The 18,814-nt window shown below is 39.8% G+C and overlaps 2 protein-coding genes across 10 annotated transcripts in view; one reads left to right on the top strand and one right to left on the bottom strand.

The window, feature by feature from the left end:
* Window positions 1-6,821, top strand: part of LOC119849875 (gamma-secretase activating protein) — a 62,422-nt gene extending 55,601 nt beyond the window's left edge. For all 5 annotated transcript variants that reach the window (XM_038387189.2, XM_038387188.2, XM_038387193.2 and 2 more), the window contains 3 exons: window positions 2,860-2,964; window positions 3,131-3,224; window positions 6,442-6,821. In XM_038387189.2, the coding sequence (XP_038243117.1) occupies window positions 2,860-2,964; window positions 3,131-3,224; window positions 6,442-6,533 (291 nt within the window). In that variant the 3' untranslated portion in view covers window positions 6,534-6,821. The remainder of the gene's footprint in view (window positions 1-2,859; window positions 2,965-3,130; window positions 3,225-6,441) is intronic.
* A 1,433-nt stretch (window positions 6,822-8,254) lies between these two features.
* The window catches only part of CCDC146 (coiled-coil domain containing 146), a 109,673-nt gene continuing 99,113 nt past the window's right edge, over window positions 8,255-18,814 (bottom strand). For 2 of the 5 annotated variants that reach the window (XM_043497539.1, XM_038387186.2), the window contains exons 16-19: window positions 13,052-13,180; window positions 12,078-12,215; window positions 9,709-9,957; window positions 8,255-8,634 (exon numbers count right to left, since the gene is read on the bottom strand). In XM_043497539.1, coding sequence (XP_043353474.1) covers window positions 8,431-8,634; window positions 9,709-9,957; window positions 12,078-12,215; window positions 13,052-13,180 — 720 coding nt within the window. In that variant the 3' untranslated portion in view covers window positions 8,255-8,430. Of the gene's footprint in view, window positions 8,635-9,035; window positions 9,958-12,077; window positions 12,216-13,051; window positions 13,181-18,814 lie in introns of those variants that run through there. The other 3 variants (XM_043497528.1, XM_043497544.1, XM_038387184.2) reach the window with 2 other exon arrangements.

Genomic DNA, 18,814 nt, shown 5'->3' with positions numbered 1-18,814 from the left:
TAGATTCTTGTTGTTACTGGAAGCAAAAGGAACTCTGGAGCCTGGTTTCTTAGCTATCACATTTTTTATTTTTATTTTTTAGTAAAAATCCAAGCTGTGACTCTTGTTTACCCTTGTGAGTAGGAAGGCAGAGAAAGGGGGACATGTTCCCAAAGTAATTTCCCAGAGCTACTGTAGTAACAAATTATTCTCTCTTAGAGCCTGTTTCCTCTGCCCCTTAAAGAACTAGAGGAGTTCCTGTTGAAAAATGTGAGATGCAGTTTTCACCCCTTCCAGCTTAGTAAGAGACCAGAAAGGGAAGTTGAACCTAAGCCTCCCCCAAGATTAAGTAGGGTTTTATTGTTGGAGATCAGCTAGCTCCAAATCATATTTAAGCTAATGCACTGATCTCTTTCTAGAAGCTTTGCATTTCTGTTTAGTGATTTGCATGTAGCACTCTTGATTACCTAACCCACTCCATTGTCGACTGCCCAAATCCTGTAGGCTATGTCTATATCCTGAATTGTAGATCACTGCCATACTGTCTTCCAAGGAACCTAGCACATTGTGAGTGCTACCAGAATACAAATAAATCCTATAAATGTAGAGCGTCTGATGGATGTGATTTAATATTGCTACACTGAATACTGATTATGTACAACAGTTCATGCAGAAGCATCTGAAAAGCATGTACACACCATGTCACCTCATGGTCTTTGAGGTAAAATCCAATCTTCTTTTGGAGATCCCTGCAGTGTAGATGCCTTGCCTCTGGTGAGAAGAACTTGATAAGGCACCTCCAGAGCCAATCGCTGATGCATCAGTAGTGATGACAGGAAAGAGAAGGGCTAACTCCTCACCTTCCCCCTTCCACTCCAGTTGTCTTGCCTCTGCAGTACTTCTAGAACACATTAACCCAGTGGGCAGAGGACTGAGCATGGATCCCCATGCGGCAGTGGTGTGCTGTTTTGCTAGCCCTGCCCAACATGACCATAGTTGCTAATTGTTAGTTTATCATAGAAATGTTGGGCGGGAAGGAACCTCGAGGTCATCAAGTCTCTCCTCCCCATGCTGAGGCAGGATTAAGTCTCACCTGTTCTTAAAAACCTTCAGTGACAAGGAGGTTGTAAAATCCCTAGATAAACTATTCCAGCGCTTAACTATCCTTAGTTAGATTTCCCAAACATCTTATCTGAATCTCCCATGCTGCAAACTAAGTTAGTTCTTGTCTGACCTTTGGTGGACATGGAGAACAATTGATCGCCATCCTCTTTATAACAACCTTTGAGATATTTGAAGACTGTTATTAGGTCCTCCTAATAACAGTTTGATGCACAGACCAGATCTTCACTCTATAAAACATAAGAGAACAATGCTTAGAATTGCAACAGAAGCTCTACATAAACTTCATAGACTTTTGAGAAGGTTTTTGATAGCATTCACAGGACCAGCCTATGGCGCATTCTGTGGGCATATGGAATCCCTCTCTATATAATCAACATAATCAAAAGCTTTTATTTCAACTTTACATCACAGTGATCTCAGTTTTGAAGTCAAAAGAGGAGTACATCAGGATTGCATGTTTGCAATCCTCTTCAACATTGTCATTGACTGGGTAATGCAGCATACAACAAAAGATATGCCAAGAGGCGTCAAAGGGACACCCTTCTCATCCCTTGCAGATCTGGACTTCGCAGATGACCTCGCTCTCCTATCACATACTCAACACCATATACAAGAAAAAAGAACTCAACTCAATGCGTTCAGCCAGCAAATTGGACTAAAAATCAATCACAATAAGACAGATATTATGACCTTTAATATTGCCTCACCACCACCAGTACGAATAGAGGATTATGTTCTCACCAATGTAGAAACATTCACATACTTGGGCAGCACCATCAGCCAGGACATTTGAACAAGCCAGGATATCCAGAACAAAATCAATAAAGCCAGGAACACCTTTAGGAGCTTAAATACAGTTAAAATACAACACCAACACCAAAACCAAATTCAAGATTTATCAGAGCTGCCTACTTTCAACATTACTTTATAGTGCAGAATGCTGGGGAATGAGAAAGTATAACATGTCCAAACTGTCTTTATTCCATACAACCTGCCTCAGAAAAATCCTCCATGTCTTTTGGCCCAGAACAATCTCAAACCAAGTTCTATTGACATGGATTGGACATGTGCTTTGGATGGAAACTGATTCCATCACCAGAGTACAAGAACAAATCATGCCAAACCAATGTTAGCTATCACCTTCTTATCCTCTAGGTTTGAACAAATTGATTATTTTATAGTTTTTTCCAGTACCTTTCTGGGTATCAAAATTAGGCTGACTTGTCTGATTCTGTGGGACTTCCTTTTCCCCCTTTTTGGAAATGGTACTATGCTTATCCTTCTCCAGCTTCTGGGACCTCACTTGTCCTTGAGTTCTTGAAGATCATCATTAATGATTCAGAGATTGCTTTGGGCAAGTTCCTTACGTCCTCTAGGGTGAACTTCATCGGTCCTCCTGACTTGAATATGTGGACTATTGTGTGTTTCCAATCACTGAAAATACCAATAGAATTTTTTGTAAAAAGAGTTTCTTTACTTGGTTGCATTTTTAAAAAAAAAGTGTCAAAGCTTTCTTCGTCTTCTGTATTTTGTTCTAGGAATGGTTTAGTCAGTTGAAGTGCACAGTGTGGAATCTATAATGAGCTGTTCGCCATTGGGCACTGTTGGGAAGGAGAATGGATTGATTCTAAGTTTACTCTGACTCTGGTGCCGAGTCATTAAGTAGCGAGACCTATTGTGACAGAAATTGCCACGCAAGGGCAATAGGTGCGTTATTGCATTGCATCTATTTTATGTTTGTTTTTTGCTTAATAGGCAATTGGTCACAAGGTCACTCAGCTGTGGAATCATCCTGTCAACTCTAATTTTATTGCAAGGAACTCTGTTAAACTTTTGCTTGATAAACTTAGGAACAGACAGGTAAGAGTTTGGTGGCAATTGCTTGTTTTTTTTAATCTTTTAGCTTTTATAGTCTTGAGCTCAATGTATACTCTACCATTTGGACTGTTAGCCACTCTTAACTCAGTATTTAACTAGCTACTTTACCACTTTTGTGATGTAAAATAAAGTGTTTTTTCCTTTACAGCGTAACAGACCAGTGGTGGACAGACTGTCTGTTCATGTAGAGTTTCTGCCCCTTAACTACTTAGTTGATATGCTGGCAGAGGTAGAGGATCAAGGTAACATTTATTCATTCATTTATTCATTCATTTATTTAGCATGTTTATAACAGTAGTGCCAAAGGACCAAAGAAGTGGGTTCTTTCTGTATTTTGTTCCTTTAATGAGCTGTCTGTGTGCCCCTGGATGTGCACATAGGGTTTTATCCTGTCCCTATGGAAGACTGCGGCCAAATGCCATTGATTTCCATAGGTGCAGGATTGGGCTTGTAGCTCCCATTTCCACTAGTGGAAGCTGTGTGCATGCAGAGAAATGGAGTTTGGGGTTTTTACGTAGAACAGTACTGCTTTTACTTACAAAAAGCAGTAGTGTAGAGCTGGAGTTCCCACCATGGCTGTGAACATCCTCAGCCCCTCAAAGTGTTCCTGCCCCGATTTCTCGCAAAACGGCGCCAGTGGGTATAGTGGAAAGCCAGGGTGGTGTGGCTGAAGTAAACCAAAGGAGTCAGGCTGGAATGATTTCTTCCTGTTTCAGGTATAACTGCAAGCTCAGTTATTGTTTAAAGGCTAAGAGCTTTAAATAAAAATGAAGTGACAAACCCGCTTGGGGCATGTGGGTTAGCAACGCATTATTAAAAACCACACATGCAAGCTTTGGTTTTAGAAGGGATGTATACAGAATGCCTGCCAGTCTCTCAGTACTAGTTACCTACCTATGGGTATATTAACCTTTCCATAAGAAGTCTGTGTGTAATGGGCTTCTTATCTTTCTGGTATCACTACTCTGTTTCCCCTTATTCAGCCAGTGGTGGGTAGTTTCTCCCTGACAAATGAGTAATTTGGGATTTAGCTCTCTGGCCAAACCTCAATAAGAGTTCTCTCCTTTTGGGGGCAACCAAACATTTAAAAATAACATGGTCCTAAATGGCCATCCATGGGCTAAATAGTTTATTCACCTCCGCAGGCTGCATCTTTCTGTTTATCTTCTTGTCAAGCTAAAAGGCCATAATTTGCCTTCTCCAGGCTCAATCAAGAGTCCTTCCTCCACAGGCGTCAGCTCTGGTGTTCCAGTTGATAGGGGACTTCCTCCCACTTTGTTGGAAGCGCCAACTTAGTACTTTTTAAAGAGTGGTACCAACACTGAGCCTCCAGCCTATACCAATTCTGTATTGTCCTAGAGATTTTTCCTTCTTTTCGCTTTCGTTTCAGGCCTTAAACCACTTACCTCTTTCCAGAGCATCTACCTGTTCATTGGCCCCTCCTTGGCTCACTGCTTCCATAGCTTTCTTAGTGAAAACCCTTCTCCACATCTCACCACTTACTCCCTTGTTGGTGTCTCCCTTTCTGAGCCAGCTTTTTATATAGTTCTGCTATTTCTGTCAAATAGTTCCCTTCTGGTGAGATCTGTCTGGGAATCAACCATCCTAAGTCCCTGGCCATAAAGGGCGTAGGACCAGATTTTTAAAGGTATTCAGGCATTGCTGCACTTAGAAGCCTAAATCCCATTGACTGTTTCATCTATTTTAAGGTTTTATACTGGTGCCCATCTGAATTGTCATCTGAGTGCCTCTAACATAAAATCAATAGCAAAGTCTTCAGTGCACCTTATAGAGTCTCTGAGTCTCCTCCCTGTGGGATATGTTCTTTTTATGTCCCAGTAAGAAGCAGTGTTAGCCCCCTTTGCTACAATCTGGAAAGTAGCCAAGGTTAAATGTTAATCAAATACACAAATTTTCCCCCTAAATTACATTGCTTGCAATTTCATGTAACAGTATTATGAAACTGACAATACCAAGGCCACATTGTATAAGTCCTCCTTCAGTTTATACTCAAGCAAAACTTCCATTGATTTCAGAGTTTTGCCTGTGTAAAATCATCAGGATTTGACCAGCTTGTACTTAGATAAAAGTGGCTGACAGACTCAACCTTATGACCTGATATTATATTGATACAGACTTTAAAGGTTCTATGAGTCTGTTTAAAAAAAAAAAACATAGAAGTCAATAGTAAGGCTCCCATTAGCTTCAATGGACTCTGGATCAGACCTTATGGGCTAGATTCACAAAGGTACTTGGGCATATAGAGAGGTAGTTAGTCACTTAAGCCCAACATTTCGGCTCTATTGATGTGCAAAATCACATCTCAGCTGCCACCTAACCCTGTGGGTGCTTAAATTTCCATTGGTACCGAAATTCTCTGCGTGGGCCTGCTCAAAGCCACCTAAGTTCTGATGCTGCCCAACAGCTAATGAGCTGCTTGAAGCCCACACTCAAACCAAAGCCCCAGCAGGATTCTCAAACAAGGTGTTTCCCCGCCTACCTTTCCATGCGGCCCAATGCTGTAGGTGTGCCCAGAGTGCACCTCTAGGGTCAGGCCCACTCAAAAGACAGCAAGGGGCAAACAGGTTGGGAATTTTTCAGGGGTGTGGGTGGTCCCGATTCAGATCCCTGCTCTTAGATTTGGAGCTGGGATTTGAACCCTGTTTTCTACATGCCAGGTAAATCTCAACCACCAGGTTATAAGGGATTCTGGGATGGGTCTTTCTCAATCTCTTATTTGGAGCTGTTTCATTTTTGTATAAATAAATATTATTGGAGCAGGGACTTTAACCGAACTCTCCCACATCCTAGGCAAGTGCCCTAATCACCAGGCTGTAGAGTTACTCTTTTTTGCTCTCTGCCCAATAAATATTTAAATATTTATACCAAATGGAATACCTCTCACAGGAGAGACTGAGAGAGGTCCACCCCAGAATGCCCAATAACCTAGTGATTGGGCCACTTACCTGGGCCCTAAGTCCCCACCCCTTTTTCTCTGCATTTCTCTCCACGCTTGCTTAGGTGGCTCCCCACTCAGCATGCTGGATTCTGAGAATCTTTCTTTGGCATTGAACTCTTTCCATGTACTGTATGAGGAGCTGGGGCACCTAACTTGGGGCTGAGAATTCCAAATAGTGAGGCATTATAATGTTTAAGAATCTTGGTGAATCTAGCCCCAGGTCCTTACAAGAAATATTTTTCTCCTTGTGAAAAAAAACGAGGGGCAAAAACTTTTAAAAACTGAGTGTTTGAATTTCAGAGATGCTGAGCATCCAAGTGAAATTAATGAAAGCTGGGCGTGGGGGGGGGGAGGGCTTCACATCTATGAAAATACATTTTAGTCCTAACTTTGGGTACCCCAGATTGAAAATGTTGGTCATGGTGTCCTGGGGATTGAAAGTTTTGGTGCAGAAGAACATTCATTTTGTAAATGCTGATGTTTTCAATGTGCTTTTCTAGGTCTGAATCCATTTGAGGAAGAAGACAATGTGAATGCAAAGTTTGTAGAGGAAACAGCACTGAAACACACCATGATGCTTTTAGGCCTGTAGTACTGCTAAAATATATTGTGTTAATTCAAAAAACAAGTCAGTCTTGCTACATATATCAACATTTCAACAAGCATATTTGCAACTAAAATTCCAGGGTTTAATACTTCTCAAAAATTGTTAATATTTAGAAAACAAATGCTCCCAGTTTTCAGCTGCAACCATTAACTAGTAAAAAGCTGCACAAAATAATATATGCTCTACTCTACTCATGCATGTATTGAGCAGGACTAGACTGAAATTGCAGACTTGCTAGTAAATACAAGGAAGATGAAGGATTGGAGCTGGTGGGGGGGGGGGGGGAGGAAATATATCTGATACAGAACCTGTTCTCCAGCTAAATATGTTTTTATTATTCAGTTTTATACTGTGGAATGGCTGAACAGGAGTAGGTGTAGAAAGTTTCAGAATGCGGTGGGAAAAGTTTCTTTAGAATTTTATTTTTATTCTAATACCAGACTTACAGGCAAGACATTCTTAAAAAAGAACAGTCCAATTAAATTGTGAAATAATGAGAAATTGGCAGCTGTTGTTGCACTGATGTATAAAGGATTTCTTTGAGATTGCGTAGTATAGGCTAGAGGGAATAAATACCGAGTAACTCTTTGTATATAATGTATTAATAAAGGTGTATAAATTCCTCAGATAGACAGTACATCTCTTTACAGTACTGCCCCCATGCCTTTGGAGTTGGGTTTTAATATATTTGCTCTCTGTAATGTGTATAAGAACTTTTCCTGATGTTTTTAATGTACTGTACAATATAGCAGAATAAGAAAGCTTCTTTGGAAGCTTATCTTTACAGTGACTTTGATGAATTGTATTTAATTCTGCCCCTATGACTTTTTAAAATGTTTTTAGATCAAGTGTTAGATTTTTAAAAAATTGCTACAGATTTTTTTCCCTCCAGTTCCCAGCTATATTTATACAGAACTGACCTAACCCATTTATTTTTTTAGCTGTGAGCTTTAACAGCAATAAAAAAAAGGAATGCTTTGGTACCAAACGGAAAATTTGTGAACTTCAAACATGCTGAAATAGCATGGAACAGATGTACTTCCATTTACCGGGTAAGAAAATGTGCCAAAGTTTCAGAAGTAGTAATGAATTTGTAACAAGAATGAATTTGATATTACTTTTTTTCTTTTTAATTTTGGTATGTTCCTCCAAGCTCTCTGTATAACTACCTCTGTTATCTTTTCTCAGCATAGTTTCAAATAGGGGAGTATGTTCCCAAACTTGTGTACCTATTTTGTAGTGTTGAATGAGAGAGATTCAGCTCCCAGAAAGAGGGCCCTTCTTACACTTTACTTCTCACTATGCGAGAGCATTCACCCTTTCTTCTCCTCTTGCTTCTTCTCAATAATGGGACTTGTTCCCTCTATTATGGCTGCATCAGTCATAAAGGAGGATTAGCTTTCTCACTGGTCTGTAGTGAGAGAGAGGACATTTTTTGATTTAAACAGACATGCCTGGCAATTATCTTCAGTCCAAACTGCTCCCCATATTGATTTATTTGTATAATGAATAAGGACATAGTTCAATTATGTTAATATTAAAAAGAAAAGCTACAAAATCTTCTCCTCTTGTTAATAAATGCTTATAAAGTACAAACAGGTACAATAAACAAGTTAAAAACCAGTTTTGATTATTGTTCACTCCTCTTAACATTTCAAAACACTGCTATGTTTTGCATACTGAACCCCCATTAGCAAGGATAAAGTGCTGCAGGGACTATTTAGCTATACTGTCTACTTCAAACATATTTTGTTTACAGTGTGAATATTTTGGCAAACGGCTAGCAAACATTTAAAAACATTTACAATATTAAGAGCTGTTGGCTTTGTATATTCAATTGCTACTACTGGACTTATGGTTTAGGTGGAACAGGATCACTTGTTCAGATTTCAATTGGCTTAACAATAGGTTTTCTTATGTGTCTCATATTTGAACCAGGTTCAGTTGGTTTGAAAGGAGCCAAAGCACCATAGGGACGTGGCAAAGGGAGAACATTTTCATCATCTGGGATGTATGCATTGGGTCGCTGCTCTGCTGTTGTATAGACACAATTTGGCGATGCATACTCTTCCTCTTCTGCAGTACGCTGTGAAGAAACACATTTTTAATCGGATACAACACTGACAGTCCGTTTCGCAATTCATGATGAAGACAGTACTTAGAACTCCCTTTACCACTTCTCAGCTATAGATCAAAGCACTTTACAAAGAACACTACTGTACTAATATCCCCATTTTTACAAACGAAGAAACTGAGGTACAAAATATTGAAATGGCTGTCATAACATAGGGGAAACTGTTAATTCCAAAGCAGTTTTGTTGGGGAAGCCTTCCTTGGCCTCAAGGCAGCACTTCCTTTAAATGGGTGCACTGTGCATTCCTCCATGCTCAGGCAGCTTTTGCCAGAGAGAGGTGGAAAGACCATGGTCTGCCTTCATCCAGCCCTTGTGGAGGCTAGTGCTGTCAGGAGTGCTGTTAATGCGCCCTACTAAAATTATACTTTCTCCCTGCCTGGTGAGCCTGAGGTTGAGGGAACCTCATACAAATAGTGCATCTTTTTATAATATTGCCCCTACTTAGTATGAACTCTCCCCCTACAGATCATTGGTTGTCCCAATTGGTTTTAAGGAGGCAAGCTGCCCATTAAGGAATTTGCAACATTTTCCCATGTGCTCTTCCTGCTCACTGCCATCTAGCAATCTAATCTCCCTTTGTTTCTGCTAGTCTAGCATCTACAAGCTCCTAAGAAAAAAGGTTGGGTTAGTTTCTTCCTTTGCACTAGCATCCTGAAACAGAATCCTCAGTATATTATCTGAAAAGATCAGTGCTCCTCTATCTTGCCACTATCAAAAGAATTAAAATGTTTAAACTGACATGTACAGCTTCCTTTTAGCATTAGACACCAACTGACCAATTGGTGAATTTTCATTAGATACAGTATGCAGGACTTCTGTTGTGACTCTCCACAAAGCAGCTTGGCAATAAGCTCTTCCGCAAGGGTAGGTCAGTCTTGCCCTATTCTTCAAGAAGACTCCCCTCCACCAAACTATGGGGGATGGGAGATGGCCAATAAGAAGCCACACAGCAAAGCCCTTAAAAAAAGTAAATAAACTGGAACAATGTGAATGAATCTCAAATTGTACCATATGACAAAAACCTACCTTCTCTCTAGCTTCAGCTGCAGCTTTATGCATCTCCTCATTGCGCAATACCTTCATCCACTCAATCTCTGTTTCTTTAGGAGGAGGGAGACCTTTCTCTATCCTTGATGAGACAGTCAGCAAAAATTGTTCTTTGTCCCTCATTTCCTGTTGCAGTTTAATGGTAATTGCTTGCTTCATGGATAACTCTGCAATAAGAGCCATCATCTTTTTGGTTTTATCTTTTATTTTCTGCTGTAGTTCATTCATCTGGAATCAATAACATTAAACTTTAACCAGTTCTTCTTTTTACTTAAGAACCAATCTTGCTTTCAAGATCTGTATTTTCAGAGAATTAATGGAAAACCTTTTCATCAAAGTGGCAGATAATAGGAAAGACAGAAAATCTATATGACTTTCTGGATGATATAGTGCTTTTATTTGTACAATACATATTAATCATTTTTAAAAGCTAGTAAAGTAAGATAAATATAATATATGAGCTAATGCACATATTGTTTGTTTCTTTTTCTGTTGAATTGGAAAGGAAAACTATCTCCCTTAACCCTATTAGTTATCATTTTTTCAATGTTAGTCTGCTAAGCCATAGTGTTATTTTGGCCTAGTCTTTAAAAAATTAGTGTTCACATTTGTGTGTGCACAAATAACTTGCCACTTATTTGTGAATTTACATATACACTATGTTCAGTTACACATGCATTTAAAAGTCTAATATTTATTTGTTGTTTACACATTTGAAAATACAATATACAGACGTGTGTGGGGCAGAAAAATTATTGGAAAAATTTTCACATAAGGTACCCATGAAATCCCCACCCAGCTGATGATTTATAATGTATAATTTTTGTGAAAGTGTCATTGTCCCAAGGGACCATAAAATATGGATGGAGGAAAAATTCACCTTAACTGTCTATTTTTTTAAGCATGGTTCTACATTTAAAAATAAATGCCACATTCCTAGTCACCTAGTCTGCTTCTTGTGTACATTCAGAGCCATACCAGCTCACTTTCAGTAGAAAACATTGTACTCACTGTTTTATGCGTGTTGGCACGGCAGAACCAACCCAGCTATTAAAAAGGCAGGCCTGGGATGAAATCCTGGCCCCACTGAAGTCAATAGCAAAACTCTTTAACTTCATAGTGCAGGATTTCATCCTGGAAGCTGTTCCATATTGTGCACAGTGAACAGCATTGTACACCAAATTGTATTCACTTATGCCTGCATGAGCCCAGTGAAGGCAACTGGAGGTATAATATCAAGACAATGGGGTTGTACAAAGGTAACATTTCTGCAAGTCAGCTAGGCTCTTGTGATCATCTTGTGGGTGATGCACAAAAACGAACCCCAGCTTGACTCCCAGCATGTATGATAGTTAGAAACAGTATCTGTTCATGTTTAAGTGACCATATGTTACGGAGAATTATTGAAAGAGGAAAAGAATCGATGCCATTTTTATCCACGATATCCTTTTCTACAGTCACTCCTCAGAATGGAACCACACTTTAAACAAACATAGGTTAGCAGCAGCCATATTAAATTTCCCTGTAGAAAACAACTTAAACATGTTTGTTGCTGTAATGGTCTGTTCTTATTTATCTGGATCTGTTCAAACTCCAACCTTAATACCTGGAAAGAAAACAAGGCTCAGCCAGATTTTCTTCATGCACTTCAGTTTTCTTCTGTCTGTGGTTGTCCCTTTTCACCTCACTAGTTATCAGTGTCTCTGTTCTGACATTGCTTTTTCTTTAACAGACCTCTTAAGTTGGGTTTTCTTTTCTAAGAGCCTCCTTTATCTTTTCAAAATATTAGCTCTATGAGGCAGGCAGAAATAAATGATTGTTTTGAGAATTTTCTTTAATGCAAGGGTGTATGGTTATCTCTGCCTAAGTGTGTAAGAAAAACCTGCCTGCTGGCTCAATGTGTCTCCTTTCAGATTGCAGGAGTATGTATCCTGCATGTGTTTTTCCTATTATTGAGCAGGTCCACATAGTTGTTGGAAACTATTGGTTGGAGCATTCATTCAAAAAGGAGACTACCTTCACCATTTTGCTTAGCTATTAAGCTCCCGACCTCAGAAATAATTCATTGTACACCTAAATAAAAGTAAAGTAAACTATCATAGCACAGCTTTCAGAGATTTCAAGTAAATACATGGTATTTCACTTATTTACAACTATAGTTATGTCATCTGCAGGCAGCTATATGCAGCAACTGTAAATAGTTGCCTGTAATGTCCCATGAATCATTGTAAATAAAGTAAAAGTTTGTATAAAAGTCATCCTAGTTCTCGCTTCCACAAATAAAATACGTCAGCAGTTTTAGTTACATATTGGATGCCTGGAAACAAAGGGTTTGATCTGATACTTGCCCGTTTTGCTAATATCAGCGTGTCTTTCTTCCCATTCTCTGTCTTGGTACAAAGTCTATCTGTTAGCCGTGAAACTTGCTCATAAATAAAGTCCTTCTCCAACAATTTCTCCTCCTTTTGTACCAGCTGTATTTCTAACTGTAATGAGAACAAACCCATATACAACGGTGAATGAGCACGAGTAAGATCTGCTCACAATCACTTTGCAATAGACACATTTTTACAGACTTGACAACTTTTTCAAATTGTGTAAATAAATAACAGCATAAATAACCACGATTCAGAACAAATCCTTTCCTGAATGACCAAGACTACAACTCTAACACTAACTCCAAGTCTCAGTACAGAGCTTATTTAGTTTCTGTATTACTGCTTTAATTTAAAACAAAAGGAACCTTCTAGCTCTTCATGGTTGTAGAGAAAAACCTGAAAAAAGTAAGTCCTAAAGTCTCAAAAACCAGAAAGCAAATAAAAAGAATGCAAAATATACATTTGTATAAAAAAGTCTTATGCTTTTTAAGCCACTTTTTTTTTTCTATTGGAGACCTGACTTCGGATTTAGGTTGGTTGGGGTTGACAGTACTGGGCACATGTGGGCTCACATTAATGCTGCTGTGTTCTTCCCTGATTGCTCCTATGCCAAGCTGCTCCTCACAGCTTTCATGGACAGCTGTGGGCCGTGCTGCCGTGCCAAAAGCATAACTCAAAATTTTTTAAACTCTCCATGTAGAAGTTTTATAAAAAAGAAAATAAAAGACTGTTTGCATTTTTCTAGGGCTGTGGTTCTCAATTTGTTTACCCTTGGGGGCTGCATATGCAGCTCTCTCTGTTATATGTGGGCTGCATCCATACACTATCTATTCGATCTGTATGGCCCCTAATGATGTCACATGGGCCGTGGGTTGAGAACCACAATTCTAGGGTAATTCAGCCATCTATTGTGATAAATTCTGTTGTCAGATATGCGGTGTTACCTCTTCAATCTTTTCGAACAGTTCAGGTAGTGATGGGTCCTTTCCTTCCAGGGTTCGCTTTCTGTTCTTCCCCTCAGGATCAGAAAAGTGTTTCTCCAGACTTTTAATTCTGTCCTTGCACTGAGAATACTACCAAACAAGAAAACATAACTGTCAGGTTTGTGGTGGTTTTAAACAACCAGTTTGGTGAGTAAACAAAAAAAGTCATTGTTACATGATAAATGAACTAGCCAATCACAGATGAGAAATTAAATAGTCTTATCTCATAAATTATACTGATGTCCTTAAAAAAAACAACAGAGTCCTTGTAGCACCTTAGAGACTGACAAATTTATTTGGGCATAAGCTTTCGGGGGCTAGAACCCACTTCATCAGCTGCATACATGTATTTAGACCGGCTCCTGTATCTTCCACTCCATGCATCTGATGAAGTGGGTTCTAGTCCACAAAAGCTTATGCCCAAATACATTTATTAGTCTCTAAGGTGCCACAAGAACTCCACGTTTTTGCTGATACAGACTAACACAGATACCGCTCTGAAACCTGTCACTGATGTTCTTAGTGATGCTTTGGTCTAATTTTGGCTGATTTATACACTAAGAACCCTACTGAAGTTAATGAGGGGGTATAGGATAGATTGGCAGGGCAGAATTAGCCTTATTTGTGTTTTATCACAGGCCACCCCAACAGCTATTCATGTTTCAAACTTATCTTCAAACACTTGTTCAGTTGAGGCCTTCCTCCCACACAGCAAAGTGACCTGGGATTCTTCTATTGGTAAATCATGCCTCTGGAATGTCAACGTGCATGACGCCAGCCATTTGAGTTACAAGACACTCCCGCACCTCTGGTGTACTCATTGGGAGGTTTGGGAAAAAAGTTGCCTCCTTTGACACCAAGTCCAGCTAGCTGGGGTGTTGGCAGAAAGGAGAATTTTCCTGCTTGGAGTGGCTGGGGGTCCATAACAGATCCCTTGAGAACACAGAGGATGGAATGAGGGCAGAAGGGGAGGCTGCTGTGAGATTACTAGAGTGAGAATTTTCTTTAGGCGAGGACACCATGGCTCTCAGGCAAACCCTGGATCGATGGAAACTCTTTTCTCTTCACCAGAAAGTGCGGGTTTCATTTCCCTCTTTATCCCCAGACCATTTTTCGAATCATGCAAATACACCATATTTTCGGTACGTTGGTCACTCTGTACCCAGCAGATGAGGACTAGCTCAACAGCCCTGTGTCTGAGATGAACTACCTTGTTCTCCATTGCCTGTCCCCAGGAGTGGGAATAGGGACTAGTCATAGACAATACGAAATACAACAAAGGAAGTATATGTGCCACTGCTGAGGCCAACCCTCCTCTTCTGGCCTCAGCTGCCTGTTGTCTTTCTACTGGCACCTGTATTACTTGGAGCAGAGAGGGAAAATGCCTCAGAGTCTGTACTTGTGGAAACCCAGTAACAGAAATTACCCAGAAAGGAAAGAGGCAAAAAAAAAAGTTGAATAGCAGAAATAAAAATGAGACACTGACGCTAGTGATGTTGCTATTAATGCTTACAAGTTGTACAGCAGTTCACATCTTCAGCTCCTTGAACGTTGTCGGGCTCCTGTCCAAGAGGCACAACACAGACTCCAACTTCTCATTTCTTCGGCATAGCTTTCCCGCTCAATAAGTTACACACACAGACACACAAACAAAACCCTGTAAACTCACAAGCTATTGTTCCTAAAGGCTGGACAGAGCCACTGTGAGCTCAGTTTTTGAATATTTGGAAGGCATGCAGATCCAATGGTAATGGGAGGCAATAAAAGTAGCTAGCTGAAACACAGGCCAGGACAAGTGACACAGGCAAGGGCTGTGGGGGTGTTGACAAGGGACACAAGACAGCGACAAGAGACAAAGAGGGGCCCCGGCAGCAGGGCCATATGATTAGGGAATAGGAGTAAAGTCCAGCAGAAGGTAGAGTTCAGTGTTGGGGAAAAGCTGAAAGAAGTAGGAAGGGACCTGGCACTGGTTTCCGTGGAAGCACAGACGGGAGCTGAGGAGACTGCCAAAGAGATTTCTCTGGGATTATGAGAGGAGGATGCTGGGGAGAACACGTCCCTCATACAAATTCAGAGACAATAGGCAGATGGTGATCTGCCAATTTTTGTGTGCATTTTGTGTACACTTCAGGTTAACTTTTCCATCTGGCATGTACATTTACATGGTGGTGGGGGCTCCTGATGAGAGTTTAAAAACAGCTGATCACAGACAAAAAGAGAGAGGTGATTAATTTTTGTAAATCTCATGATTTTTAAGCCATCTCTTGATTCTTTTTAGTCTACCTCCTGATGTTTGAACTTGCTGGATTGGCAATACAGTATTAGTCCATTTTTGCAACATGATATATTTGGTATATCTATAGTAATCTATCATGGGTTAATCTGTTGGGACATTAATCTTTCAGCACTAACATAAACATGATGCAAATAATTAGGTCTAAAGACAATCCATATACTCTCAGGTGAAAAATTAAGACGGAGATCATTGTCTTTGGCTCTTGCAGCCACAATGATTTACCATAAATGAGGAAATATTTAGGCCTAACCCCAGGAATAGATTCACTGGAGGTTCAGTGCTGGCCATGTGTTTTTTGATGTGTAGGAATGCAAACACAGATCTGTGAGAGCTGATAGATGTGATGCTATGATAATGATACCAAGTATCAGAGAGGTAGCCATGTTAGTCTGTATCCACAAAAACAACGAGGCATCCAGTGGCCCCTTAAAGACTAACACATTTATTTAGCCATAAGCTTTCGTGATGCATAAATGTGTTAGCCTTTAAGGGGCCACTGGATGCCTCATTGTTTTTTTGCTATGATAATGGAAAGTCACCAGAACATTCAGTTTAAGCACTTTTTTCTTGTGAAAAGGCAGCATCCACCTCTTCCTGTTCCAAGAAGTAGCAGCACAGAAAAGAATCTTAAAACTTTTAAAAAAGGGAACTAGCCATTAGACAAGTCAAAATGTAAGCTTGCTGTCCCTTCATTTGTCCAATCATGTTTTGGTTTCAAACGTGTATTATTTGGGTTGGACCACAGGGGGATTGAGAAATATTTTTGATGCTAGTTAACTAGAAACATGAGCACAACAATACACTGAGTTTTGCAAAAAAGAAGAATTTAAAAACAAGTCTATGATAAATAACAGGATGTAGCTACAGTTCCAGTTGTATTTCACATCTGGGTCTCAGTCATGTAAACCTACTAATCTGCACAATCCATATTGATGAGACTACTCATGTGAGTAGAGACCGCTCACTCAAGAGTTTGCAGGAGTGGGTCTCTACTCTATAAATGATGTCACAGGTTAGTCCCTTTTTGCTGGCTTAGGAGTGAAACTGTCTCCTTAAGCACTAAGTGGCTCAGCAGGTCTGCACTTTGGACCAATTACCATTTAATGCCAAATATTTCTCATTGATGCATGAAGACAGATTAGTGCTCATGGCTCACTTCAGTCTGCAGAACTAGTCCCTGGATATGCAATTCCAATTAAAGGTTGTATGGTATTTATACCTGGGGGCACTCTGGATCCTAGTGGCACCCCCCTCTTCCCCGCGACAGTCTGGCACCTGAGGTGGCTGCCTCAGTTTGCCTCATGGTAAGGCCAGCCCTGATTAGATGCCTAACACTGATAGTAACTAAAGCATCTAATCCTAATGATTATTATTTGATATTTGGCATGCTACTAGTTTCTGATCTCTATTGCTAGTAGCTTATCTGGCATTAGACATTAGAATCTATCACACTCTAATGCTAAAGATGCACGTGGAGAGAGTGGCAAGGGTGAGAAGGAGAGGAAGAAAAGTGGTGGGTTTAAGAGAGGATGGCAGTCAAGACTGGAAGAATAGTAAAGAGTTGGAATAAAAAGTGGGTAGCAAAGGTTGAGAAGTATGAAGAAGGGAAAAGAGGAAGAGAAGATCACAGGCAACAGAAGAAAGAAAAAACAGAGAAAAGAACACAGAAAAGAGATACTTAGTATTATTATTTGTATTATAAAAGCATTTAACCCCCACTAGAAATCAGGGTCTCGTTATGCTTGTAAGAGATAGAGCCTATCCTGAAAAATTTATAGTTTAAACAGACAAGACAGACAAAGGGTGGGAGAAATGACATGTTGCTATTTCTATCATACAAATAGGGCACTGAGGCACAGAGAGATTAAGGCCAAGTTCTTCAATGGTATTTAGGCTCCTAACTTCCATTGAAATAAATGAAAGTTAGGAGCTTAAATATCTTTGAGGATCTGGGTCTAAGTGACTTGTCCAAAGCCACATAGGAAGTCTGTGGCAGAGCCAGCAATTGAACCCAGAACTCCTAAAGCCTAGTCCAGTGCATTACCTATAAAAACATTTTTCCTAGAGACAAGGGGCTGGCTCAGGGACTGAATTTGGTTTGGTGTCACTGATTGGATTCAAGGCTGAATCAATATGAAGGGTCAGATTTGGATCCACTGCATTGGGTCAATATCTTATGCAAATGACTGTTCTTGAAAGACACTTGGGTACATCTGAACTGGAACCAGATACTAGAACACTTATGAGTTTGAACTCAACCAGGGACCAAAGCCTCAGGAACAGATTCACATCAAGTCCAGAGTTTCAAATTCAGCAACCCACCCCAAAATTCTGAGTTTGGATTCCAGGTTATAGTTTTCATCCATATCTAGGAGACACAACAAAACAAATAGAATGTGTCTCACCAGAGATAGTGCCTATTGTCAATATCAGATGAGGAGTGTTGACTCCGGAAGAGCTAATTGGGACATCAGAAAGTGGCAGAAGTAATGAGAGAGTTGGATCAACTGGCCTACAGTAAGAACAATATGAGGGCATGACCTCTTGCTTTTAAAATTCTGATGACTCTATTTGCCATTGGTCACTGGAACAATCTCCCACTTGGGAAAATTTCTGAAACTGTACCCTGTCATTAATATCATGCCCACTATGCTTCACTGCTTTCTGATTTTACGCTGATTTTATTATATGAGAAACTAAATAAAAAACAGCAATAGTCTCCCTTTAATAAACCTTTATGTTCGATAAGAAGCGTCATCATGAAGGAGAAGCTACAGGATGTTTACAATTTCTGCTACAGTAGTTCAGTATACAGAAGTTTCACAACTGTCTTTGCTTCAGTTCAGGAAACAACACCTGTGTGTTTTGTTACTGCACTTGCCTGACTGACTTACCATATCATTTTGAATCTCAGCTGAAAAATCTTTATTCCCTCTGGATTATTTTCATAGTTTCTCACTCCTTCTATTCATTATGTAACTCTGTAACTCAATTAATTACAGTACCCCTATAAAGTTCTTTGGGGTACAGTTTTATGAAAGGCACTATGCAAAACTGTATTCTCTTAGCTGTACATGCAATTTCCCTAAAAGAGCAGAGGTAATAGAATAGTACAGTGCTATCTTACGATGAGTCACAATCTCTAGTCTATGCAACTACTAGCATCAGTGATGCACCATAAATTACAATTCTGTACAGAAGCAAACAGAATATATATGGAAAAGATTACCATCTGGAGATAAGGTCAGAAGTAAATGAGCCATTTCAGAAAGCAAAGGAAGAATGTCCACAACAATGATGAACACTATAGCTTGTTAATTGTTGAATGTCATTTTGTAATGAGAGCTAAAACTCTGTTTTTTGTATGGGGAACATGTACATGGATTATATCATAGTAGGCAGCATAGTCTCCAGAGTAGGTTTAAGGT

The sequence above is a fragment of the Dermochelys coriacea genome, chromosome 1 (genome assembly GCF_009764565.3).
Source record: "Dermochelys coriacea isolate rDerCor1 chromosome 1, rDerCor1.pri.v4, whole genome shotgun sequence".
NCBI classification, from domain to species: Eukaryota; Metazoa; Chordata; order Testudines; family Dermochelyidae; genus Dermochelys; species Dermochelys coriacea.
Note: the sequence above shows the minus strand (reverse complement) of the source record. Positions and strands in the feature narration are given on the sequence as shown.